Source organism: Vespula vulgaris, chromosome 3, assembly GCF_905475345.1.
Source record: "Vespula vulgaris chromosome 3, iyVesVulg1.1, whole genome shotgun sequence".
In the NCBI taxonomy this organism is placed as follows: Eukaryota; Metazoa; Arthropoda; class Insecta; order Hymenoptera; family Vespidae; genus Vespula; species Vespula vulgaris.
In genome coordinates, this window is record NC_066588.1 from 2,447,501 (window position 1) to 2,475,035 (window position 27,535).

General features: G+C 33.0%; 1 protein-coding gene across 7 annotated transcripts in view; it reads right to left on the reverse strand.

The window, feature by feature from the left end:
- The window catches only part of LOC127062776 (octopamine receptor 2), a 66,462-nt gene that overhangs the window by 27,142 nt on the left and 11,785 nt on the right, over positions 1–27,535 (reverse strand). For 6 of the 7 annotated variants that reach the window (XM_050991501.1, XM_050991500.1, XM_050991498.1 and 3 more), the window contains one exon: positions 425–657. The exons of the other annotated variant lie outside the window; for it this stretch is intronic. In XM_050991501.1, coding sequence (XP_050847458.1) covers positions 425–657 — 233 coding nt within the window. The remainder of the gene's footprint in view (positions 1–424; positions 658–27,535) is intronic. 7 annotated transcript variants of the gene reach the window in all.

Consider the following 27,535-nt stretch of genomic DNA (forward strand, 5'->3'; position numbering starts at 1 on the left):
TGTGTAAAGCTTAAAGGGAATGTATAGAAATCTCATTCAACAAATACTTTTTAAGATCTGACTTCTCCTTTTTTTTACTCTTTACTCGATGTATTTTAAATCTAAATTAACATCGCATCGTTGGCAGTAAAGAAAAAAGAAAGAATAGGAAAATTGAATAAAAAATGAAAATAGATAGAATATACATACACGCATACGTACACAAGGATTCGGATATTTGAGAAAAAACTTACATGCAAAATATATTGTTGGTATGAATGATAGGTAAATAGAAATTACTGCTAGATTTATTATAATATAAAAAATTATCCTTACGCTAGATTTAAGTATTATATATATATATATATATATATATATATATATATATATATGTATATAAATTATATGAAAAATAAATTTTATTTGTAATCGTGACTTCTCTCACCTTAGAATACATTAAACTGAGAGGTAAGCTCATGGCGATGCTGAGCAGCCAGACAAATATTATTTTCAGGATGACCCTTCGTCTCGTTTTATTCCGACCAAATTTCATTGGATAACGTAGGCTCAGATATCGGTCGACGCTTATTGTGCAGAGATGCATTATGCTTGCCGTACAAAATAGAACGTCCAGACAAATCCAAGCGAGACAGTAGACCGCAGGTAGTGGAAAATATCCTGAAATCAAAAGAAGAAAGACGAAAAAAAAAAGAAAAAAAAAAAGAGAGAATAGATTGAATCCTTTTGCTAATATAACGAAATGTACATATGAATGAAAGATAATAGAGAAAGAGAGAGAAAGAGAGATAAGAATAAAGATGTACTATTGAACGAGAAATATTAACACTCGAATAACATAATTTAAACAACAAAACGAATTACTTTTCACAAGGTTCAAATTTTTGTCCTTCTTCTTTTTTTTTTTCTTTTTTTTTCTTTTTTACAAAACTTAGAACAACGTACGTCGCTAAAAGTCTGATCGAAATTTTTGATAATTTCCTCACTTCAAAACGAAACACTAAAACGTATCACTCTTTTATAAATTTCCTACTTTCTTTTTCATTGTTTTTCTGTTTTAATCTTTTTTTTTTCTTTATGTCTTTTTAAAAAAATATCACGGGAAAAGAGTCTGGCGCTGGAGTAACCCTCGAGGATCGTTCGAAATATTTCTACGAACGGCACACATCTGCCATAAGCAATTTTCTATTCCGTTCGTATCGATGGAACATCCCCGCCATCCCTCCTCTCTCCTTACCCCTATTCGTGCGTATCCCTCAAAACAAAGTCAGTCATAGCTATTGTCAGCACGAATACTGACGGTTTATTCGGACTTTATGGTTAACCCATTTCGATATCTCGACTTTTCTTTCAACGTTTGTTTCGAAATACGTGCTTTTCTCTCGGAGCACGTATCTTTAGATAGATATGTAAGTACATATCTATGTAACGCATGTATGTATATATATATATATGTATCTATGTATGTATGTACGTATAACCAGATATGTTCACAATCTTCTCTGTATATTTCTCTTTCTCTTTCTCTTACTCTTTCTCTAAACCTCACCTACTGTCTCCTCTGTTATATATTTATATAACTGCCTACGTGTGTCTGAATATGCGTATATATGTACGTCACTCATGTCAGTGAAAGAAGTGTAGGTCAGTGGTGGGCTGCAGAGAATGTAACGAAAAGCCAGTACGCTTATCGAATGGATAAGGCTTACGTGTTGAGAGAAATCCCTTGCCGTCATTACATACTTCCTACATGATTTTGTCTATTTTAAACGATTCGCTTGTTAAGAACCTCCTTCTTCCTCCCGATGGATATATTTATCGTAAAACGCTTTAAACGTTTTACTCGTTCGTCGATCTTCGATATCGCCTGTCGCAAGTTCTTCTTTTTCCTCCTTTTTTTTTCTTTTTTTTCCACTCTTTCTTCCCCAAGTATTATCTCCTTTATTTACTACGGTTTTTTCTTCTCTCTCTCTCTCTCTCTCTCTCTTCTCTTTTTTTCTTTTTTATTTTTATTTACAATCGTTCGACCCCCGACGAACCGATGTTGTTTTTTAACTTCGAGCTTTAATCGACGATAGTTTTTTATTGATCGAATAAACGAAGAACAGGAACTTCATAAATCCAAGAGTATATATCATAATCATCTAGATTACCTTGTCAAAAGAATATTAGAACTTTTGGCACGGTCTTATCTAATGATCGTTTAAACTTAATATCATCGCATCGTCGACACGCATCGTATCAACATTGATAACGAAACTAAAACTATCTCATCTATGATGAAACAAGATCGAAATACGTATTCGTACGTGTTCGTTCGTTTATTCGTTCTATCTAAGAAATTCTAATAGAATTTTCCAATTCTAATCGAGTCGAGAGTTTCTCGATTAATGTGTCTAATAAAGTACGATTAACGTGATTTCAAAATGTAAATTTAAATGCTCGTTTAAAGTCAATTCTCGGTTGTTAAACATTAATAAATCTAATAAAGCGCGAACGAGTGTTAAGATTACCAGAAAATAATTGTTCGTTGAGTATGCTTTAAATCCTATTTAGTAAGTTAAAAAAAAGGAAAGCGGAGAAGAGATAGAAAAAGGAAAGAGAGAGAGAGGAAAGGAGAGAAGGAGAAAGAGAAAGGAAAAGAAAGAGAGAGAGAGAGAGAGAGAACGAAAATAACGTTTTGGACGTCTCATTTATCTTCAGGCGCTTTTACAGTCGTGTGCACTAGCCCTCGTAACAAATTCTACGAACGCTCTTCCTCCTCTAAGCTACCGTCCTCCACCACCACCACCACCCCCACCTCCTCTTACTCCTTCTCCTCTGACACGTCTTACCTCCTCCATGGCATCTAGTCACGTTGAAGAGCTACGTGACGGTGTCACCATCGTAAATACATATATATATATATATACATATATATACATATTATATATACATATTTTATATATATATATATGTGCGTCTGTGAGCATGTATATATATTATCGCGTCGACATTCTAAATTGTTTGTCACGTGTCAGAGCATCGATACCGATATCCAAGAAAGTTTTCGTTAACCTTTCATCTCGATACTACATAGATAGATAAATAAATACATACGTACGTACGTACACGTGAATGCATATATATACGTATGTATGTATATTCGTATGTATGTGGGTAGGTATGTATGTTTGTATGTAGGTATGTATGTATAAGACTTGACATTTCGTAACTTCTATCCTTTTACGATTTAAATCTTTTTTTTTTCTTCTTAGAATATATACTACAAGATAAAATTTTCTACAACCCTTATAATCTCGTAAAGATCCTTACGAATAATTTTCGAAGAATTGCTAATGACTATCTCTTCCTTTCGAAAGTCACCAAAGTTAAATGAGTCGAAGCTTTACAAAGTCTCGAACGCACACTGAAGAAAAGACAAGAATAGAGAATAAAACGAGAATGAACAAGAAAAGAGAGAGAGAGAGAGAGAGAGACCAACACGTTTCTGTTAATTATCCTTCTTAACTCGCTTCTTCGATAATTACGCTTTCGAAGAGTTTACTTATACATATACATACGAAATTGTCGAAGAAACACAGAGAAGCATGAACATTTGATTTTGTCTCGATTTTACGGCATTGTCGAACTTCGTCGATTTGTTCAAAAAGAGAACGATCATTTTTGTCGAAAAAGTATATATATATTTTACACACACACACACATATATATGTATGTATGCACGTATCGAAATATTAATTTGTCTGTTGAAAAATTTGTCGAGAAAAATTAGTATAGTTCTTTTTGAAATTTTTCGACCAACAACGGACATATCGTTTAAGAAACAAAATTATCATTCTTTTCTAATTTCTTACTATACTTTTTTGAAGAAATAAGAAGAAGAAAAAGGATTTTGTTATACTCGTTTATATTCATCCCATGGCTAAACACCTTATATTATAGTTGCATGGCAAAGTGCTTGCATTAACGTTCGAAACTACTTTTGAAGTAGATAGCGCGAAGGAATGTGGGAATTATACGTTCCGCAAATTTTTATAAGGAAACTTTCCGAATTGCGTCGATCTTGTAAAACTTAGATATAAATAATCTTATCCTTTATCCATCCTTTATCTCTCGTATCTGTCTATTGTATTCCATAACTATATAGTATAATAGATTTTATATATAAAACCATCATTGAAAGAAATATATATACCGTGCCTCTACGATTGACTGATCCTTCTTCGATGCTCGAAACTTCGTAAACGAAACAGAACGGAACAGAACGGAGCAAAACAATACAAAACAAAACGAACTAACTTCTATATTCGTATACGTAATCGATTCGTTTTAATTCTTTAAATATCGAACCAGTTCGTAACGTGCAGAAAAATATAACTGTACCAATCTATGTATCGATAGAAATAAATGTTTATTCGTTTCTTTATAGATGAATACATACATGCGTACATACATACATACATATATATATATATATATATATATATATATATATATGTATGTACGCATGTATGTATTCTCATACATAGATTCGAAATAAAAACAAACGTTGGAACAACAAGCGGAAAAGAATCGAAAACAAAAACGAACAGTAAAAGGTAAGAAGTAAAAGTACAATTTATATATCGAGATTTATATAAAAGTCGAACTCTTAAACGACGCTGGAAGAATGATAAAATAAAAAAATATAGAAGGAAAAAGAGAGAGAGAGAGAAAAATCGGAATCGCGATAATGAAGTTCGATCGTAAATCATATTTTAAGTGATACGAGCTCTAGAAAAAGAAAAAAATAATAAAATAAATAAATAAAACGAAAAAAATCATAAAAGAAAAATCATTGGAATCGGAGAAAGAAGTATTTTTTTACTTATTATCTCGGATATCGTGTTACTTATTTATCGTAGAAATATTGTTCTTTCTCTCATCTTTTTTGTTTCTTTTTTAAAGGAAGAATATTCGAACTTCGATATCTCGATAGATCGAAATAGGAGCGAACAATGTAATCGCTTTCGAACGCGCAAAGGATTTAACGAAGAAACTTGATTAAGTTTCGCTTTGGGAAATAGCACGCGACTGGCCTTTGTTTTTACGTAGCACCGATACGTAGATATTGTAACAATAAATAACAACGGGAATCGATTGACTGAAATATATAGAGAACTCTCTCTCTCTCTCTCTCTCTCTCTCTCTCTCTCTCTCTCTCTCTCTCACTCTTTCTTCCTCTTCTTTCTTTTCTTGGTTGTACACACTCATATTCGTATACACGAATATATATACACATATGTAACATGTACATATATATATATATTATATATGTTACATATATATATGCATATATATACCATATGTGCATACATATACGTATATTCGTATACACATATAATACGTATATAGAAGGTGTATATATATATATATATATATATATATATATATACACCTTCTGTATATGTATTGTCACAGATAAAGACAAGATCTACATGTAAGTTTATGTGTATGTGACTGCGTGTGTTAGGTAGAACTAAGTTTCCTTGGATCATCGAAGTGCTACGAGCTTTCTTCTGGTTGTTCACTGATCTTTGCGACTTCTCTGAAACACATTGTCAGACTTAACGTGTTTCTGAAACTTTTCTGATCGTTTAAGCTCACGAGTTTTATCAAGCGAGTCGTGTTAAGAATTTTTCGTACACAATGTCGTAGAATCTTTTTCGATTTTCGCAGAACGAATCGTGCTACCCCCGTCGTCGTACTTTCGTTCAAACTCGAAATTCCCATAAACCACGCTTGTCGCGAGATTGTTATTATTTCTCGTTCCTTTTTTTCTTTTTTTTTTCCTTTCTTTCATTCCCTCTTCTTATTTCTTTTTTATTTAATTTTCTTTTGTCACGTCCAACAATGTATTATCTTTTTTTCTACGATACTTTCGAATAACATTAATATCTACTATCGTACGTATCTACCCTTCGATCCTTTCACGTTCTCTGAAAGAAAATTCGTAAAGCCGACAGATAAATCGCACGTACCTAAATGGAAAAACTCGAAAGTAGTAAGAGGAGTTGGCTCTTCCTTCGCGGATATACTCAACTTTGAATATATTATTTTCTATTTCCGTTACGGTCCTATATCTCATAAATCTTTCCACGACGAAGAAATGATTCGTTGTAGGTGAACGACGTGAGATAGAAGACAAATTCAATCGGTCCTATATAATCAACGTTGTTCAATGAAATTTTCGCGTTTGAAATTTTAACGTGATTATCCTTGTCACGAAACGAATTACGTTTAACGCTCGTAGTATTTCTCAAATTATTATGTTCGAGCGATGTATTATAATTTCTTTCTCTCTCTCTCTCTCTCTCTCTCTCTCTCTCTCTCTCTTTCTCTCTTTCTATTTTCTGTTTTCTTTTCCTTCTTTCTTTTCTTTTTTTTTTATTTTTTTCTGTTCGTATCGCTCGTTCAAAGGGTCTAATTTATTTTGTTGAAACAATTTTTTGTTAAACGTCAGAAATATTCTGTAGCGCGTTTTGTGGGTAAAATCGTTTGATGAAAAGCATTAACTTTATAGACGCTTCCGCAAACTCATTTTTCATACCTTGATACATATTATACTTTCAAATATAAATACGTTCTCATTAACTCTTCTATCTTTTATGTGCTTGTAAATACATACGTTGAATAACCAAACATGGGTAGGTATTGACCGAATAAATGCTTACGAAAAGGGACGTTAAAAAGTAAAATAATACATACATATACACATACATACATATGCAAGTAATTATCCAGCCAGAAATTACGCGCATACATTTGACGACATAAACTTCTCTTATCTACAATTTTCCTTTCGTTTTCTTTCTCCCTTCTTATCTTTTTCCTTTCTCTCTTTTTTCCTTTTCCGTCCACACCAAGTATATCCCTCTTTATTTAAGATATAAGCTTAATCGAGATGTAAGAACGATGATAAGAAGGATCTTGCGGGAGAATTAGCCGATTCAAGTTAATCGACTCACGAAAGGTAAGTTGGAGAATGAAGAGAGAAATACCTACGTGTATTCCCAAGAGTAGACGAAAATTTTGCTGGTACCGTAACGAAACGACAGTCGTTAATGCACCAAGGAGTAACGAGTTAACGCAGCTCTCCACGTGTAGAACGACATTACTATGTCCCTAGAGGATTGCATATTCATGGACGTTCACCGTGATCTTATATCAACGCGCCCTTCTACCGACTGTGATTTTAGCTTACATAAGCTTATTGGATCGCTCTTTGCTCTTTTGCCATCCTCTTTCATTTCTACTATAACCCTCCCCCTACTACTCCGCCCCTTCCCGCCCCCACCCCCTCCCCTCCTCCTCCTATTACACCCCCACCCATCACGGATTATATATAATTCCTTTGTGCAACTTTGCAACGACCGAGGAAGCAGCTGTCCGAAGAATTATGACGCTTTAGCCGTAAAGTAAAATGCGAGCCAACGTTAAGAATTAACGAGCGAGTTCTATCGCAGTAGTAGTTGGAACTTTAAATTAGCGAGCTAATTAAAGCACGATAAATATCTATACAAACTGTCTGCAAGATTAGTCCGTCAGTCCTCGATTCTTCTAACTTTTGTTATATATATATATATATATATATATATATATATATATATATATATATATATATAGAAAGAGAGAGAGAGAGAGAGAGAGAGAGAGAATATTTTAACTATATTATTTTTCTATGGTGCGTAGTTTTATAAAAAACGGAAACCACGTTATATATATATATATATATATGTATACGTATATATATATATATATATATATATATATATATATATATATGTATATGTATATATTCGTTCATTGGAACATCTCTCTGTGTCTCGTATTGCAACGAGACATTCGATACCAGCTTCGAAAAATACATAGAAAGAAACGAATTCACGTAGCTAGATGAGAGAACAAAGTGATCAACGATTTATAACGTCGGTTAATGAAACTACACGAATAGAACCAACCGGACTATTTCCAAGTTTTATTTTGGACAAATATTCCCATCGGGTCAACACCCGTTTTATAGAATAAAGGAAGATCGTTCAAAACGTTCGTGAAAGCGGTCGTGAAACTCGGAAGGATCGATACGCGTTTCTATATTTTTCTCTAATTCGTGACTTCCGCAAATTGCGATTTTTCCATTTTCACAAATTTTCATTCAACGAAAAGTTATGGATATATTAAAGATTTAATTTCGTCCTATCCTATTCGTTGAATGTATTTCGAAATCGTTACGTTATAGGGAGAAAATAATAAACAATTTTTTGTAACAGATTGCGATACAACAGTAAGATGAATATTTTAAGTATAAACTTGTTCGTATTGAAAGGAACAAATTTTATATATATACACATGTATAAATATATATGCATATATATATATATATATATATATATATATATATATATATGTATATATAGTTCTTAACTATTGATCGAGATCAAACAAAAAAATCGATCAGCTTTCTTCGTCTTTTTAATTCGCGAGACGATCCCTTTAATTTACATTTTTTTAATCTAACTTGAATAGCTCCTACTTCCCTTCGTTCAGAAATTCAATATCGATTTAAATTCACCTAGAACGGGGATCATCGAGAAGCACTCAATATATTTTTCACCGTTGATTGTCGCCGCGGAAGTCAATATTAGAAAATTAGAAGGGGATAAAAAAGAAAATCGATCATATATATATATATATATATATATATATATATATATATATATTCTTCAAACGAGTTCAACCAATTTATAAAATAAGTCGACTTTTGCGCACGAGACATTGAAAATTTCTTCGTTGTCGCCTCACGCCCCTCCCTCCTTCTCTCCACCTAATATCCTCACCCTCTCCCGCTTTTATTTCGCTCTCTTCTTCTCTCTTAACCTCGTCCTCCACACCTCGTCACATCCATAATCATCTATTCAGACTTTATCCACTTAGATACATGTTGCCCATAATTCAAAAATATCGAATAACGATTTATCAACGGTTACGAGTACGATTACGAGCTGCGATACGAAATATGAAATCCAATTAAAATCTTTCGCAAAAATTAGATACATTCGAAATTGAGTTTGGATGTGGGAGAAAAAAGATATCATCGACCACTATTTGTATATAATAGTTTTTTTTTTCATCTAAGGGTGTAAACGACAATTAAAAAAGAAAAAAAAAAAAGGAAAATGGAAAGGAAAGGAAAGAAAGAAATTCGTGAGAGTTTAGAAAAATAAGAATAATAAGAAGACGAAGATGAGAATGAAGAAATGAAGATGAAGAAAAAACTTTTCATTCACGTGGTGCAATCGAATCGATTTCAATGTCGACAAATATCCTGTTCAATGTCCTGTAATCGACATTGAAATGCTCCAGGAGAGACGAGAACATACTTCCGTCGAAGCACGGATCCGATAACATCGCGATCGTAGAAACTTTGTCACGGAATATATTTAGAAAATTAATTAGTTCGCACATACTTTAAAAGGTTTTAATTCTCATGGGAAAAACAATGATGAGAGATAATGAAATAAAAAAATACAAGAAATGAGTGGGACGTTATCATATTACTGAAGTAATAATATCCATATAGGAAATCTTGATATTATATACTTACTTAGCTCGTTCGAGAAGTTAGAAATTATTTCTTCTGTAAATGGACTTTGGAACGTTGAGAAAGTTGGTTTTTCCATCTCGCTTGGGAAATTGTAAGGCGTATGGGAAGATTAAATGCGAGAGTAATTATACAAAATTCTCCAGCCAAGAGACAATTTCAACTTGGGACTATTTGCTTAAAGCAGGTAGGTAGTTACGTGTATTCACTTACCTGATTTCGTTTTCTTTGGTATTTATTTATTTATTTCTTTTTTACTTCTTTTCTTTCTTTTTTTCTTTTCTTTCTTTCTTTCTTTTTCTTTCTTCTTTTTTATTTATTCCTCCTTTTTTGTCTCGCTTTCTTTTTCTTTTTTTTATCACGCTCTCGATCAAATTCAAGAGAACAATAGAACGTTCGAAATCTCTAATCACGTTGATAACGTGTAAAATATAATAATTATACACTTATCGAGTTCTCGTTATGATTCGTATCATTCGTATAATCAAAATTTAATTACCAAAATTATTGAGCGATTTCCCGTTAGTTATATACATTATTAATGGACGAAGTGAAAATATATATATATATATATATATATAGGACAGAATGAATTCGATGGGATTCTATCTATATTCGAATAAAATTTACGAATCAGCTGTAAAGAGAAAGAGAGAAAAAGAGAGAGTGAGAGAGAAAGAGAAAACAAATGATTATATATTAAATTCAAAAATATAATTGAACGTCCCTCGCCCCTATAAATCGAATCGAAACGATTTATAAAAACTATTAATATGATATATTCGGACATAGCAATAAGAATGTTTCTTCATCGACGTCACTTTCATTTCATTTTATTCAAACGGTTGCATTTCTGCGGACGCTACGTACGTAATAATTAAAGGAAAACGAAATTCTGACCACCGTTTTTAAATATTTACTTGCAAGTATAGGTGACCTGCATCGCGTGCCCGCAAACACACACAACACACACACGCACACATACATACTTATACACATGCAGACGTTGGACAAGAGAGAAGGATTCGTAACACGGAGTGTGGTTATAGCAGAAATGAAATTTGACCTCGACTCTAGGAACATCCGACATTGCGAACACAGTTATCGTCCGTTCGTCAATTAGTATCGTCAAAGAGGTAGATCGTGTTGAGCGTTTAACATGGCATGCCTTTCAATTAATGCAAATCATAAAGATCTACGTATGTAGATACCATCGTCCTCTCTCTTTCTCTCTCTCTCTCTCTCTCTCTCTCTCTCTCTCTCTCTCTCTCGCTCTCTCTCTCTCTTATTCCGTTTGTGGACGTACAAAGCCCAAAACGAAAAAGACATTAGTAGTATACGTTAAGAGTTTGAGTACTTTAAGACTACTATGAAAATGTTAATTTTGCGTTGGAAATAAAAATAAATATATTTTGGAAATAATTTCTTATTATTATTAGTATTATTATTATATATTTTAATAAATTATAATAATTAACACTTTAATCCTAAAATTATTAAAATAATTTATTATCTTAATAATAATCTTCATATTATGATTGAATTATGAAAATAATTTCTTGCTGAGATCTTAACAATGTTATAACGATAAAGAAATATCACCTTTGATCGAAATCGACTGGCTGGTCCGTAGTTGAGATTAGTCGACGTAAATGGCCGACGGGCTGTGAAAATATAATTAAATGGTGTCCTGGAACTAGCATCGACGAGCGTATTGCGCGTACGTTAGTCATTCGAAATTGATGGAACGCCCTGTAAAAGCAGCATCGTGAACTTTAATAGCACTCACAACCCACGGGATGAAAACGTATATTAGAGTGCTGCTGCTTTCACTGTATTTCACGTTAAAGGACGTAACGGAGCTTCGTCATAAAGGATTCGCATACGTTTCCCATTCTCTATCCTTTACTAGAAATTTTACTAAAACTGACATCGTTAATTATTTTATATATATATATATATATATATATATATATATAAATTAGAGAATAAAATTTAAAAATAATTTTATTTATTGGCAACAAACAAAAATTTACCTTTACGTTGAAACACTTTTTTGAAACGATTTGTTCTTTTTTTATATTTTACTATTTTAAATCATCCGAGACAGCTCGAGACAAAAAAGTGGATAAAGAAGGAAATAGAGAGATAGAGAGAGAAAGAAGAGAGAGAGAGAGAGAGAGAGAGAGAGAGAGAGAGAGAGAGAGAGAGAGAGAGAGAGAGAGGATAAGCTTGTAACGCGTCAACAAGAAACGAGATCGTCTAAAATGTAGGTAGACGTTTGGGTTACGTTGACAAGAAAGGTCGCAGCTTTTCTTATGCATATAAAGGAAGGCTGAAGGGGAACATGACTTAGACTATGAGTATTCATTTTGTGTCCCAGTTTCCTTTAGTTCTTGACCAACTAACTTAACGGTATAATACAAGCTTTAGTTTTTCGATGAACATATATTATGTTATAGGATAACATGGACTTGTCAAGGCCGGATGTTAAATTTCAGAACGAAATTATACATCTTCGTAAATATGAACATTAACGTAGACATTTTAAAACATGCCTGCAACATTTTGACTGAATCGACTTGATACAACGATACTTTGCGAAATGTTTGAGCTCGTCTTTATTGAGACTACATTTTGCGGGAGGAAATTGAGTGAAAGAAAGAAAGAGAAAGAGAAGAAAGAAGAGGAATTGAACGGATGTTCTTTTAAAAATGGAAAACCCGATGGACGTCGACTAGAAAATGTCAAAACGCTGCGTTCGAGAAGATAAAGCGCGTCAGCTGCAGCGTACGTTCCTTGCAATGAGATGCAAGAAGAGAAACATATATATATATAGATGCATATGTACATATGTAGATGTACAGTATGGATACTTTATGATGCCACGAATGGGAATCGAGAAAAAGATGGACTAGAATGGAGAATGGAACTTCGAAATATCTCGAAAAGGGATGGTAACGTTATTAACTATTTGTACCGACAAAAATTTTATTTGCATCGTCATCTTAAATATCGTCGAAGGAAACGTTAAAAGAAGAATAATAAAAAAGCGTTTAATCGTTCCACTATATTCATCTTTACGAAAACTAATGTTTTGTTGAGAGAAGAGGTCTTTTCTCATTGGCTGTGACGACAGGTTGCCAAATGACGGGCTTGAGAACTAGAAGGTAACGCTCTCAGCATATGTCTCTATCCTTCGTTCTCTCTCTCTCTCTCTCTCTCTCTCTCTCTCTCTCTCTCTCTCTCTCCTTCTCTCATCACACACATACACACGTATATACATGCACACAAACATTCTCTCTCTCTCTCTCTCTCTCTCTCTCTCTCTCTCTCTCTCTCTCTCTGTAGCTATGTCTCTCCTTCCAATATACCGTCACAACACTTCGTAGAACTTGCTGCGAATTCCCGAAAGCTTCGGGACGTTGTTCCTCTCGATAAGGACCAAGTTACTGTTTAACGATAACATTAACAGAATATTCCTATACAGAGAAAAGTTATTGTTTTGACGCAATTATATGCGAACGGTGTGTTAATATCGATACCCAGATATTAACGTGTTTTACTCCTTCCGAACTTTCCATACGCCGTTACTTCAAAATAATCTTAACTAAACAATTAAACGTCAAATCATATTCGAAACAATACGATTATCGATTAATCCGTATATACACATTATATTACCTTTAGAAATTATTTAATGGGATATTATAAAAGATATTGTATTATCGAAGTTATATCTTTATTAGAAAATATTTTATAACGATATGTCTTTAAGTGATCGATTTAAAAAATTTATTGGAGGTGTGTGTATATTTACGAGATTATATATCTTCGACGACATCGACGATATCGATTCTATTATGACGATAATATCGAAGTACGTAGATAAAAAGAGGATATTTTTCTCTTGAAAATGCTTTCGGTTGGGTGTGTCTACGACTTTCCGTTCTTTAGATCTACTCTACAAAATATTGCCATTCATAATTCGCACACACCTGTGCCTCGTAGTAAACGTAGTAAGTATAGTAAAAAAAATTGTTTACTACACCGTCCGTCGTCTGATCGAGCACGTGTATTTCCACACAGTAATATATAGTATATATAGGTCACTGTGTCACTACTCGTTCATTCTTATTTTAAGAAACTATATAGGTCAATAGGTCAACGTAAGCATCTGTTATTTACATTGAAATATCTTCGGAAAAGTCACAAACAAAAACCATTTCAAATTATAAATATTGATCTGTCCTTTTAACAAATCAAATCAATAACAATTATTTAACGATTTGTTTCGTATACAATTTTTATAACGGATTTTTTCCGTTTTAATTAACGCTATCAAAAATAAAACTGATATTTCTTCATCTCCTCACACGTACGCATATCGATTCGTTATAAATAATATTTTTACAAATAATTTGTTATAAACAATTTTTTTCCTAAATTTTATCCAAACTAACATTAGAAAGACAAACAATTCTCCAGTTTCTCATTATATAATTAACGATTATGTAACAATTTGATCGAAATAAGTTTTATAAATTTCAATTATATAATCTGTACATAGACTTATATACGTTTAGTTTAAATATCATATATCGACTACTTTATTGATCATAAAAATGGTCGACATTAAGAAATGATATTTACGTCAAAAAATTTCTATGATTTGATTACAATACGGAAAGTATCAATAAATTTCGAAGATTATTCCTAGAATGGCAAATTTGTTTGACGTATCACGCTTTAGTACATCGTTCTAGTAAATAACGTCCATTAGTCAACCATGGAATTTATAGATCGCACCGAAGACAATGGAACCGATCGTCTGAGATAAACAGCTGTCGTACGTACACATGCACATGCATATACACATATACACACATATACACACATATGTATACACATACACACGCACATGCGAACGCGCGCACAAATGCACTCCTTCCTTTCTCGAGAAACGCTATTTCTATCACGCTAACATAGGCACTTAATACTCCAATTAAACATCAATTAGATGAATCTCATTCGAATGCTAAACGAATCTTGCCAATTCAAACGTAACTCTATCACTATTATCTTCACTTTTTATTTCAATCGTTTCCGAATAAACGAAATTTGGAATTTTCTTTTCTTCTTTTTTTTCCCTTTTTTTTTTAGGTTCGATAAATGTATCAAGTATTTAATAAGTATGCAAAAAAATATTTTCATATCATATCTATATAAAAAAATATATATATCTCATAAGCAATAGAAAAATATTAAACTATGTGAAAGATGATTCAAGAGAGTTTCCCGAGCCAAAAAAAAAACTTGATCGCTATTATCTTCACTTTTTGTGCTAATCGTTCCAGAATAAACGAAATATTGATTTTTTTCTTTTCAGAATCGATTAACCTATCAAGTATTTAATAATTTTGCAAAAAGATATTTTATGTCATATATATATATATATATATATATATATATATATATATATCTGTTAGGCAATATAAAAATATTGAACTACGTGAAAGATAATCTACCCAATCCAAAGGAAACTCGACCGTTATTATCTTTACTTTTTCTTTCAATCGTTTCCGAATAAACGAAATCTTCAATTTTCTCTCTTTTCAAAAACGATTAACTTATCAAGTAATAATATTTAATAATTTTGCAAAAAAAAAGAAAAAAGAAAAATATATACATTACATCGTAGCAATATAAAGAAAAAAATGTGTTATATCTGTTAATAAAAAGAGAAAAAAGGATATTGAACTATATAAAAGATGATCGTAAGAGAATTTCCTTACTCACTCTATCCAGTTTCGTTCTCAAGAGGAAAATTTTTCCTTTGGATCTAGAAAAGGAAAAAAGGAAAAAAGAGGAGAAAGGAAAAGAAAAGAATAAAGAGGAAGAAGGAGGAAAAAGGAGAAAGCACGACGAAAAACTGAGTGGTACGGTGACGTTTCATAAAGAGGGATGATCGATTTAAAGGTTTCGACGATGTCGTACGAGATTCATCTCGCCGACGGCAAAGAATTTTGACGAGAGCTAAAACTCTCACACGTTTATCTTCTCTCCGAAAATAGATCTCGAAGAAAACGCTTGCTTTCGTTTTGCAAAAGAACGAAATTTCTTCAAACAGCTTCTTACTCTCTATCTTTAAGCATCGACTTTCTTATACGCGCCGAAAGCGTAAATGGAAGAAAAGTTCCTTCTCTCTCTCTTTCTCTCTCTCTCTCTCTCTCTCTCTCTCTCTCTCTCTCTCATTCTCTCTTGCGCTCGCGAGAACGAACGAAGATTTTATTTTATTATATTTTCTACGTCGCAAATATCGCCGTAGAAAATTCTCTCAGGTTTGAGTAGCGCTTCTTTCTTTCTTTCTTTCTTTCATTCTTTCTTTCTTTCTTCCTTTCATTCATTCTTTCTTTCTTTCCTTCGAAAGAGTGAACTTCCTATAGCCAAAGCTGTAAAAATAAAGGATAGATGGTATTTCTTTCGTTCTTCGTTTTTCTCTGTTCTATTTTCTTTTTTTTTTTTTTTATTCTTATCGAACATTAACCCTTTATGGAAGAAAGTAGAAAATAGTCGCATCGGATAGGTTGTATAATGAGTTGCTCGTTATAATCGTCTACGATTTTTTCTTCTTTTTCTTCTTCTTTTCGACGTTTGTATTAAAAAGAAAATTCAAAAAAATACACTCGAAGAAAGAAAGATCTTTATTACGTTCAAAACTTTTGAAATATATATATATATATGTATGCATGTATGTATGTATGTATATATATAGGTTTTATATATGATCGACATAATTCCAAACGTTCCTTTACTATACAAGTATTCGACTTGAAATGTTTCGCGAACTTCAACTCACCTCCAATATCCAACGAAACAATGCATAATGTAAAAGTCGCAATAGAATTTTACTCGGAGTGGTTTCTCTGCCACTTGTATGTTTTCTCTCACGTAGGAAGTCTCAACAAATAATAGCTCTCATGTCCGACTGGTAACCAAATAACATAGAATCCTATCGCGAAAGGCTCCTATCCGAAGTAACATTTTATTGTATAACAAAAACAAAATAACAAAAGAAAAAGATAAACAAACAAAAGAAAAAAAAATTATATAGACGGAGCAAAGAAAAAGAAGAAGTAGAATAGAAAATTTATTTCCTTTTAAAGGATCTACTTGAAAATTTGGTCTATGTTTTCTAAAAATATATATATATATATATATATATATATATATATTATTTTCTCGAAGAGAGAGATCTTATCGTGGGTTGAAAAATAGAAGAAAATGTTCTTTCTAAGCTCTTTTCTTTTTTTTCTTTTTTGTTCTTTCCTTTTGAAATTATGAACCACGATTATGAAAATACAAGAGAAAGTAGAAAATTTGAAGGATTCTTCAAAACAGAATTATATTCTCTCATGCAACGAAATATTACAGTGAACACGTACGAAGTAAGGTAGCTATTTTCAAGTTGTTCTAGCGTTTCTCTCTGTCTCCCTTTTTCACCAAAATTCCGAGGAAACACGTTCACCATTTGCCTAGTCGACCGTCCGTTAAGTAGGATAATAGTGTGCTAGTAAAACTATACTTCCCAAGAGACCACTTTACCAAAGGCGAAAACTTTTCGGTTCTATTGGACGAAGCTACCATCTCTCTCTCTCTCTCTCTCTCTCTCTCTCTCTCTCTCTCTCTCTCTCTCTCTCTCTCTCTCTCTCTCTTATCAAGGAAAGAAAATTTAGTATGCAACTTCTTACCAACGGGTGTATACGAGTTACCGTACAAAAAAATTTATCTTCCTTTTCGACGAATTGATAGCCGATCAAATTATTCGAAAGATGATGATGGAAGCATTAATGAATAATTATCAAACTGTCCTTGTTTCAATTTCATCCTATTATTAAATATTACAATGATTTATATCTATGCATTTTATCGGACTTTTGCACTTACTTACTAAATCGTCCCGGTTTACTATTTTTATCTTTATATCACTGTCTGCTTATTTATCCTTTGATCAAAAAAAAATGTCATTCCACGGATTCCCTTGTAAATGAAGTAAAATTTTGCTGTAAACTTTTTTACTCGGGACCTTATAAAGCTCGATAAAAAAAGTCGCAGCGTAGCCGATGAAAAAAGTAACGGTAAACTGGAGAAACATTTGTTTCTTTTCTCTACGAAGTATTACCATGACAATTAATCACCTCGTAGGATTTTGATATCACCTAGAATTTTCTTTTTTTTTTTTTCTTTTTTCGTTACTTTTTTCATTTTTCTGTCTCTTTTTCTTTTTCTTTTTACGTTCTCCTTTTCCTTTTCCTGTCGTTGTTTTTGTCATTCTTGTTTTACTAGGTTACAGTAGAATTGTAATCGCTCTCAATAGGACTTATTAAAGCCAGCTTAAAGGCAAGGTATTAAGTTGAACAGTTAATAACTCTATTTGTATTTATCTTTGGTAATATACGATATCGTTGAAATATATCCATTAATTCTAGTTAGTTAAACGCAAGCCGATATTGCCGTTCCTCTTTTTTATTTTTATTATTTTCTTTTTTTTTCCTTTTATCATCTTGTATTAAATTTATCAAAGAGAGATAACAGACGGACAGATTATTTATTTATTTATTTATTTATTTATTTATTTATTTTTTGCTTTTGGTCTTGAGTTTCTTCTTTCGAAAAGTAACATAGTAATATATTTTTCTATTCTTTACTGTCAACTTAAAAGATCTATTCAAATAAAAAGAGTGCGAACAATACTCGGGAGAAAAGGATAAAACGAAAAAGTATTTTCCTGCGTGGTGACAGCTTGCTCAGGATATCGACTTCTTGAAAGATCGGAAGGCTCTTTACTTTGACAAGAGGTCTTTTATTTCGGAATTCAATGACAACATTGAATCATAGCGTTTCTCAAAGCGAATGGCGTAATATGAATTTAAGAATAAATAAATAAAATTTATTCGTACGTAAATATCATATATATATATATATGTTTGTGTGTGTGTGTGTATGTATATACTACTAATCGTAAAGTAACCGAAAGAATCTCTATATTTAAATAAAATATATTCGTTATAAAATATAGAATATATAATGTAATCAAACTATTACTGGGTATTTATCAATGAATTTAACTGACAAACGTTTAACTCACAATTAAAATACATTACTGAATTGAAAATGGACATTAAATTTGCAGCTTCTTTCGGTTCTTTCATTAGAAAATAATGGAATACACAATAGCCTGCAGTCCGGTAAACGGAAACTCCAAATAGCCTCGTTGGTGTTTCAGGAACAATAAGCTGGTTTACCCCTATTAACGGCGGACTATATTTGTCCTGCGATATAACATGAATATAACGCGGATGCATCAATAATAATTATACATATTTTTCGAACAAATATATATATATATATATATATATATATATATACACACGCACGCACACGCATAGGCGTAATATTTCGTTTACGGAGAAAAAAAAAGGAGAAAGAGAAAATAAATAAATAAAAAAAATAAAACTGTCTACAAAATTCAATTCAAACGCGGTGGAACAATTTAATATCGAATACAGAATGACGTGATAGAAATATTTTCTAAATGTTTATGAAAAACTAATAAACGCAATTGCAATAACGTAAATACATTTCTTTTTTTTTTTTTTTTGACTGAGACCAGAATGGAAATATGCCAGGAATACTATTTAAACAATGCGTTTACCAATGGCACAGACAGAAACGTAACGTATTTTACCGCTTCGATAACGAGGCTCTTGATTGAATTTTCTCCATCGACTATTGGATTTAACAGCTTCTGTTTCGTGAATGGACGAAATTGGATACTAAACGTGGAAACACCTATCGTTAATAAGAGAAGAAACCGATATCTGATTTATCGAATAATACCACCTTTCCTATAGACTTCTCTATGTATAGATCCTCATAGAGAAAATATTTGTGGTAAAGTTTAACTGAGACACAAAAAAACTTTGAAGAAAAATTAAATGAATTATGCGAAAACTTCCGTTTCCTTCCTTCGTTCAACTGTCGAACTGCTTCACCTTGTAAAACTTTTCGCTTTTATTACCTCTTTTAACTCTATAGATGGATAGCATAGAGCGAAGGTAAAAGTTCTTCTTTTTTCTCTTTTTCTTTTTTCTTTTCTTTTTTTTCCCCCGAAGAAATATAAGACCCAAGTCGACCGGATAATGGACAACTCTAAGAGAAAAATAATCACATTTGGAGTTATAGAAAATTGAAAGATGGAATTGAATCAACTTCGTTCCATTCCTACGATTTCCTTTTTTAAAAAAACTTAAGAGAATTTATGATTCGTAATTATTCGTAAACAAAGGATTATTCTTATCATTCTGTAATTTATTATGCATCGCTAACAAGAATTCTCTCTCTCTCTCTCTCTCTCTCTCTCTCTCTCTCTCTCTCTCTCTCTCTCTCTCTCTCCCTTTCTCTTTCTCTCTTTTTCTCTTTCTCTCTCATCTCGTCATTCATACAACTATAATGTATTACATACTCGTTACACCACAGATGGAAACCTCAAACCGACGCGACCGGTCACTCTAATGCAGAGTTGAAATGAACGATCGTTTGTCCTGAGAAAATGGCTCCTACCGAAGTAGTTAGTTACGGTATACGTCATACTCGTGCAGTAGTAACACAATGCATTAATCAGCCGATAACGGAGAAGCTAGATCAGCTAAATTCTCACGCGACGGTGCTGAACCTAACAGGCTCTCCTACTACGTATTATTCTCCGTTACACTATTAGCTTAACCTTTGATAGGATAGAAAACCAAATGTTATCATTATCAAATAAATATATGCATATTCGAAAATAACGATTCTTCGAAACTATTCTTGAAATATATTCAAATTTATATTGGATTTAGATATTCACGAAACAGCGATATAATATTCTAAATTTTAAATACATATTCATGCGGCCAAGTAAAACGATCCTTATCATAATCCAGAGTAATTAATCGTTTAGAATAGTGATCATTAAAAAACTTTTGTAATTACCTGATGCATGCAAAACATTCGTTAAGCAGTCCATAAACTTACTTATGACTTTCTTTATCACTGACTTAAGTTACAAGTAATTAGTGTTAATACCAGATATGTCTATTCAACAATTGTTGTACTCTCTCTCTCTCCCTCTCTCTGATGCACACGTGTACTAACACGAACAAATACGCACACGCACGAATACGCTCACGCACGCTGTCATTAGTATAGGCTATATTGGTTCAAAAGGTAGGGAAGGGTCGTCAGGATGAAACGTCGGATACAGGACAACGTACTGTCATGTCGATGTATTCTGTTGTCATATGGATCTGTCCTTATCATCGTTCGTCTCGTACGCGTTCACGACAGCTCGACGTACGTTATTTCAACGTGCATTATCGATACGCTGTTATCGCATCTATCGACGCTTCTTTAACGAGTGTTCATCCTTTTCTTCCGCGAGATAATGCGATATCTGACATATGACGCATGTATTATCGTCGTTCATAAAGTTAACTCAAACTCATTAATAACAAATTTTTCATCAATTTCTTTCTTTCTTTCTTTCTTTCTTTCTTTCCTATTTTCTCTTTTTTTTCTTGTCTTTTTTCTTTTTCTTCTTTTTTTTTACTTTTTCCTTCTGTTTTTCTTTTTTTTTTCTTTTTCATCAACTCGATCACGGACAATTTAGATTAACGCGATTACATATTCTTTCTATCTATCGAATCTTCTAATATCTTTGAACGCGTTTGATATGATAGAATATAATAATTCAATGTAATATTCGCATAAATGCGAACTCCTTTCTATCGGTTTATAAGAATATGAGAAGCAAAAAGGAAGAAGAAAAAAAAGAAAAAAGGAAAGGAAAATATTAAAGAGAGAAAGATCACAAAGAAAGAAGGAGGAAGGGCTTTGCACCGTAGCGAAAGGAGCAGACGCAGAGCACACCCTTCGTACTATGTATCCCAATATATTTTATATACGTCAGCAGGATTGCATTTAAAGTACATTAACTCTTCATAGCCCATATCCGATTCAGAGGAAGACTCATACAAGCTCGTAAAATCTTATAACTTTTTTTTCTTTTTTCTTTCTTTCTTTCTTTTTTTTTCTTTTTCTTTTTCTTTTTTATTTTTTTTTTTTTTTGAAGATGCTCGAAGACGCAGCGGTCGAAGTACTTGCGAGTAACGGGACGATATTAAAATGAGAACGAGAATATTAGAAGGTTTAGAAAGAGCGAGAGAGAGAGCACTACCAAGAAATCCTATCTTATAGAGAAAACTCTCTCTCTAGAGCAGCGTTTCTCAACTTATGGGCCACGGCCCCATAAGTTGGAAACCGTTAAATTTTTAATGTTTGACCATAAACGATAGCTGCTTTAAAATCTTTACGTTAGTAGCATTTTAGCAGAAAACGATTGTTTTCTGAAAAATATTCATATAATTCTTTTAAAATGTTTGTTATTACGAGTTGACAGAAAAAAAAATTTGATATAACACATACAGTTACTTCGTGTTTAAGAGATTTAAAAAAAATTAAAAAAAAGAAATGTTATATCATAAAACGCATTTGAATCATGTTACGAGCTAATGCATTGTGTGCCGCGGAACAGCAGAAAAAAAAGAAAAAGGAGAAAAAAAAGAAAAAAGATTGAGAAACCCTGCTCTAGAGCGAATGTTGAGTTTCTCGGAAAAATTATGCATGAATGAGCAACGAGTGTTGAACGTCGCGCCAAGTTTTCCTTCTTTCCAGTCGATTATATTGAAACGGAGAATTCACTGTGACATCGAAGAAAGAAATTTATTCGAGATGTGAGAAATCTTCTTCTGAAATATGTAAATCGTCAAAATAGATCGATTTTGATTGTAAAGCTATTTTCAATTTATTTTTTGTGTGCCTGTGCGTCCGTGTGCTTTTACGCACAATGTGTGTGTGTGTGTGTGTGTGTGTGTGTCATACGCGTGTACAATTTTAATATAATACAATTAAAATTTTGTAAAGTTATAATCCATTTCACGTGTTTTATATTCGTATATATATTCACATCATTTCTGTTGAATACGTGGGAAAGAGCATGAATAATGTAACGCGTGAATATGATTTAGCTATCGGCTACGTTATAGGTACTACTATTTTAGGGAATAAACTGTAATCTGTCAAATTTCCTCTCCGAGCTACACGTACGATCGCGTGTCCGTAAATTATCTCCGTTATGAAAATCAGTTTTTCCAGTATATCTATGTGGAAAAAAAAAAGAAAAAAAAAAGAATGATAAGAAGAGAAAAGAAAAAAAGTCGTCCGAAAGTTATTTTCCTCTCTTGTTAACGACGATAAGTTTCAAATTTCAATGCGTTATCGGAAATTAGATTCAATTAATGACACTTGATATCTTAAAGCGTAAGTGTGTATGTGTGTGTGTGTGTGTGTGTGTTTGTGTTTGTTTCTGTATAATATATTTCTCGTATTGTTCCGTTCGAATTTATTTTTCGAAAAGGTGACTCTAGTGGGAATAGGAATGGGAAAAATATTTTACGATTTTATTAAAATAACGAAAGTGTTCCGTATATGAATATTCATAGCCATTCGGTATGTTCGATATTCTCTAGCTATCTAGACTGTAACACAGAGAATACAATATCCCTATAATCAAATTCAATCCTTTAAGAATCCATAGTCTCTCTGTTCGATCGATCCCTATTAAAATTAAGTATCTAAACTCGTGTATATCAAAAAAAGGAAGAGCAAAGATGCATAAGAAAAAGAAGAAGAAGAAAAAGTAGAGGAAGGGAAAAAAAAGAAGAAGCAGAAAAATAAGAGTAAGAAGGAATAGGAGAATGTAATGGTGAATTCTTGCGAAATTCCATCTTCGAAATCGTCGTTGATTATCGTACGTAATCGATACAACGTATAGACCATCTAATAGCGAGTTACCGATATCTGGTTTACTATGGAATGCGGTATTGCACCCAATAGGCTATCCGCAAGAACCAGCCCCCTAATTAAACGGCCGATTATCGCTCCGCGATCGACTAACGATATTCTATTGTCACATTGATTAACTTTCCAGATAACTATGCGGAGACAAATTTCGTGTTTTTTTTTTATTATTATTATCTCTTCGTTATTTCTTATACTCCTTTCCTCCCTCTCCTCCTTCTCCTTTGTCTTCTTCTTCTTTTTCTTTTTCTTTTCTCCTTTTATTTATATATTTTTTTTATTTATGTTTTTTTCCAATTTTTTCTTTTTTTAATTCTCTCTTTTTTTCTCACGGAAATGTTCATATAACGAGGAAACTTTGCTCCGTTGCGCTATGTGACATCCAGGAAATGTAAAAAGCTTTTTGAGTAGCCTCCTGAAGCTTTTTCCAGAGACTATCTACGTCAATCGCTTTTCGATCGAAGTTCACTCAACTGGAAGATCCTCGAAAACTTTTAAAATGTCTGTAATGGGCATAGTTATAAGGATAAAGCCGATGTAACGATCATAATCGAATAATCGTTCTTCGGTCGAACATCGGTCTCACCGAAGGAAATTACAAATTCGATGTTACTACTAGTGCTAAGCTAGTGGAATCGACTAGTACTGCGAAGGTCGATAGTAATCATTGTCGATGGGAATAGTTGGCACGATTACTACCACGGAGTTCTAAGCTAGATGAAGATTAGAGACATTCGCAATACTTGTCTGTCATTTAACTTAGAAATCATGATTCGACGATACGAATTGAATCGTTATTATTATGCAAGATTTTGTTGTATTATGAAAAAAAAAAAAACAAACAGAAACGAATATTTCTAATATCCAAAGTATAGACTTCGAGGTATCGATTTTAATAAAATAGGATTATGCGAGATGCTATTACTTGGCAATAGAGAAAGGTCAGGTTCATTAAATCGTTGACAGGTAAGACATTGATGAGCTTTCGTGTACTAGCTATTCGCTTTAGATCGTGTGCGATGTTTGTTAGCCCAGTTGCTAGCCTCAGATTTACAATTAACCGTTCGTACGCATGTAGGAATACTTCGAACTCGGGATTGAAACTAGAGTTTGACTAGGGTATACACACACAGACGGTAAAGACGACAGGGGCCAAGTCTATCATAGCAATTTAATTCTGATTCCGCTCTTCGACGTACCCATATATGATCTTAAAGGGATAACCATATCAGATTAGCAAACTTCCTTTGATAGATCACGATACGATTTATATAAATCTATATATCTATCTATCTATATATATATATATATATATATATATATATATATATATGCGATTCTATGTATCGTGATCTATCAAAGGAAGTGTGTGTGTGTGTGTGTGTGTACCATACATATATAAATGCATTCGTTAAAACATATCTGACAATCCGATTTTCCTTTGAAAGGAAAATTTTTTCATATGGGATTAAGGTAAGAAATATATTAAAGGAAATGAAAGGGGATGAAAATTATAGAACAAATTCGAAGAAGGTAGACTAATTTACGTTCTACGAAACTCTTCCCATTTTCTCGAACTCTCGTATTACGGTGTAAGTGCACGAGAATTTTGCAATCTAACTTTCAACCAAAAAAAAAAAAAAATAGAAGAAAAAAGCACGGCGCTTCTTCTTCTTCTTCTCTTCTTTCTTCTCTCTTCTCATTTTCTTTTTTTTCCTTTCCCTTTTTCTTCTTTTTTGAATTTATTTTTCTTTTTTTTTAAATTTTATTTCCCTTTTTTTCTTTCCCTTTCCTTTCCTTTTCTTTCTTTTTTTCTTCCTCCTCGCAGAACTATGGAGAAACGTCGGCCTGTCTCTGGAACGCATGATAAGGGTCGAACCTACTTCGAATAGAACATTCTCTATCCTTTTCTCGCTTAGATAACGAGAATTTCTTGTGAAAGAAGGTACCGTTCGATCGGTGACTGTTCTGCTCTTGACAATTACAGTCTCTCTCACTCTCTCTTTGCCTCGTCCTCTTCCACTTCCTCTCTCTCCCTTCTCTTCGGCACCGAGTTCACGGGATGATGACAAGATTTATAAGAAAAAAAAAGAAAAAAGAAAGAAAAAAAAATTGATTTCCTTCTTTTTCTTTAGAAAAAAAGGAAAACAAATTACTTCGTGAACGAGGGAGCAAAATTTGAAAACGGCGAAAAGAAAGAAAAATAAAAAGAGAGGGAGAAAAGAGAGAGAGAGAGAGAGACGAATAAATAAAAAAAAAGTTATGAGTCCAAAAAGAAAGATTACGAAGTAAATCGACGACAATAGTTTTTCCATGCTGATCCTTTCGACATCGGCCACGTACCGAAGGAGACACGTGGGGCGCGTCACGTATCATACATATGTCGCCTCTAAGAGAACAGAAACGAGTGTCCTCGAAAGGGAAAAACGAGATGGGAAGGGGTGGGATTTCGTTTAAGAATAAGGGAGCATCTTTGTTCGTCGAGCTACTAGCACCCCTTACTATTTTTCCGAGTCGATTCCGATGTCTCTTACGAACAAGTCCGATCACTTTTACGTTTATGCGATGGTTGAAGACTAGCCGAAACGATTGTGCTCGATTTACAATGAAATCGTTTCTCAAAGACTGATCCATTATTCATGGGGGACATTTCTTAAGGCGACAAAAGGATGTCGATCTCCTTTCATGCCTCGTAAAACAGCTTATCACGCGAAAAAGGCCCGACGAACCACCGACGAGTTTTCTTTAACAAAATGGTGTAATCTACCATAACCATTGCCAGTGTACCAAACAAACTGACCACACGCTAGAAAAGACTTTGCTCGCGAATTTAAATTTGCGACCTCGTTAAAAATATTCTAAACTTACCTCCCTCTCTCCATCCCTCTCTTCCTTTCCTTTCATCCCTTCCTCTTTCCTTCTCACTACTGGTATACATATACCTTACGTGTTTAATTACATGTATCCTTTATTTGTAAAATATACTGAAATCATAGCCACAGTGCCATAAATCATATCATAAATTCATACACCAAAAGATCTTAGAAAACTCGATAAGGTAACTAAGTAAATAGTGGTAACACGTACCGAAGATATAAGAGAAATTTCCACTATACCCATTCGTATAACGTTACCGTTGCATTTATAGCGATACGTCCATTAGACCACTTTTATAGTCAACCGTAACGAGTAAATAACTTTTACTAGGTATGCGGTTTGTATTATATGCGTTCAAACGAATACTCTTACAAGTAATTTTCTTCATTGTTCGGCCGTACTAAACGTTAAATTTTGATCAACGTTGTTTCGATATTGTTAAATATTAAGAATTTTAAGCGTTAATCTTGCTCTAAACTTTAATATCGATATAACATTTACTACGTGTGCTCGAAGGATTCAAGGATTTAATTGATTTCTTAGAGGGTCTGAGAGTAAATTTAAAAATTCAAAAAACCGATATCCCTTAGGTTTCTTTTAGGAAGGGAAAAAGTGTGCGAGAGAAAGTAAAAAAGAGAAAGAGAGGAGAAGAAGATAAAAAAAATAAAAAAGGAAAAGGAAAAGAAAAAAAAACGAAAACAAAAAGATAAGCGGAAAGAAGGAAAAGGAACGGTGATAGAATTTTAATCGTCGATCGTTCCCGCGAGAATGTCCTCTTGTTTAAAAATGGATCGAATCGAATCGAATCGAATCGAGGAAAGAAAAATAAAGGGAGACAAGTTAGTAAAACAAATAGTAGAATCTTGAAGAACCGAGATTGATGGGCCATCCTTTCTTTGGCTTCGGACTTGTAAAAATTGGTGAGCTATCTCGCAGACATTTGGATGAATAACATGAAAGAAAATTCACGGCTAACTTAAGTGGCCAATTTGTAGTGAGACCTTTGCGATTTCTTACCTCTGCAGTTTTTCATTCCATCTATCTCTCCTCTCTGCTTTC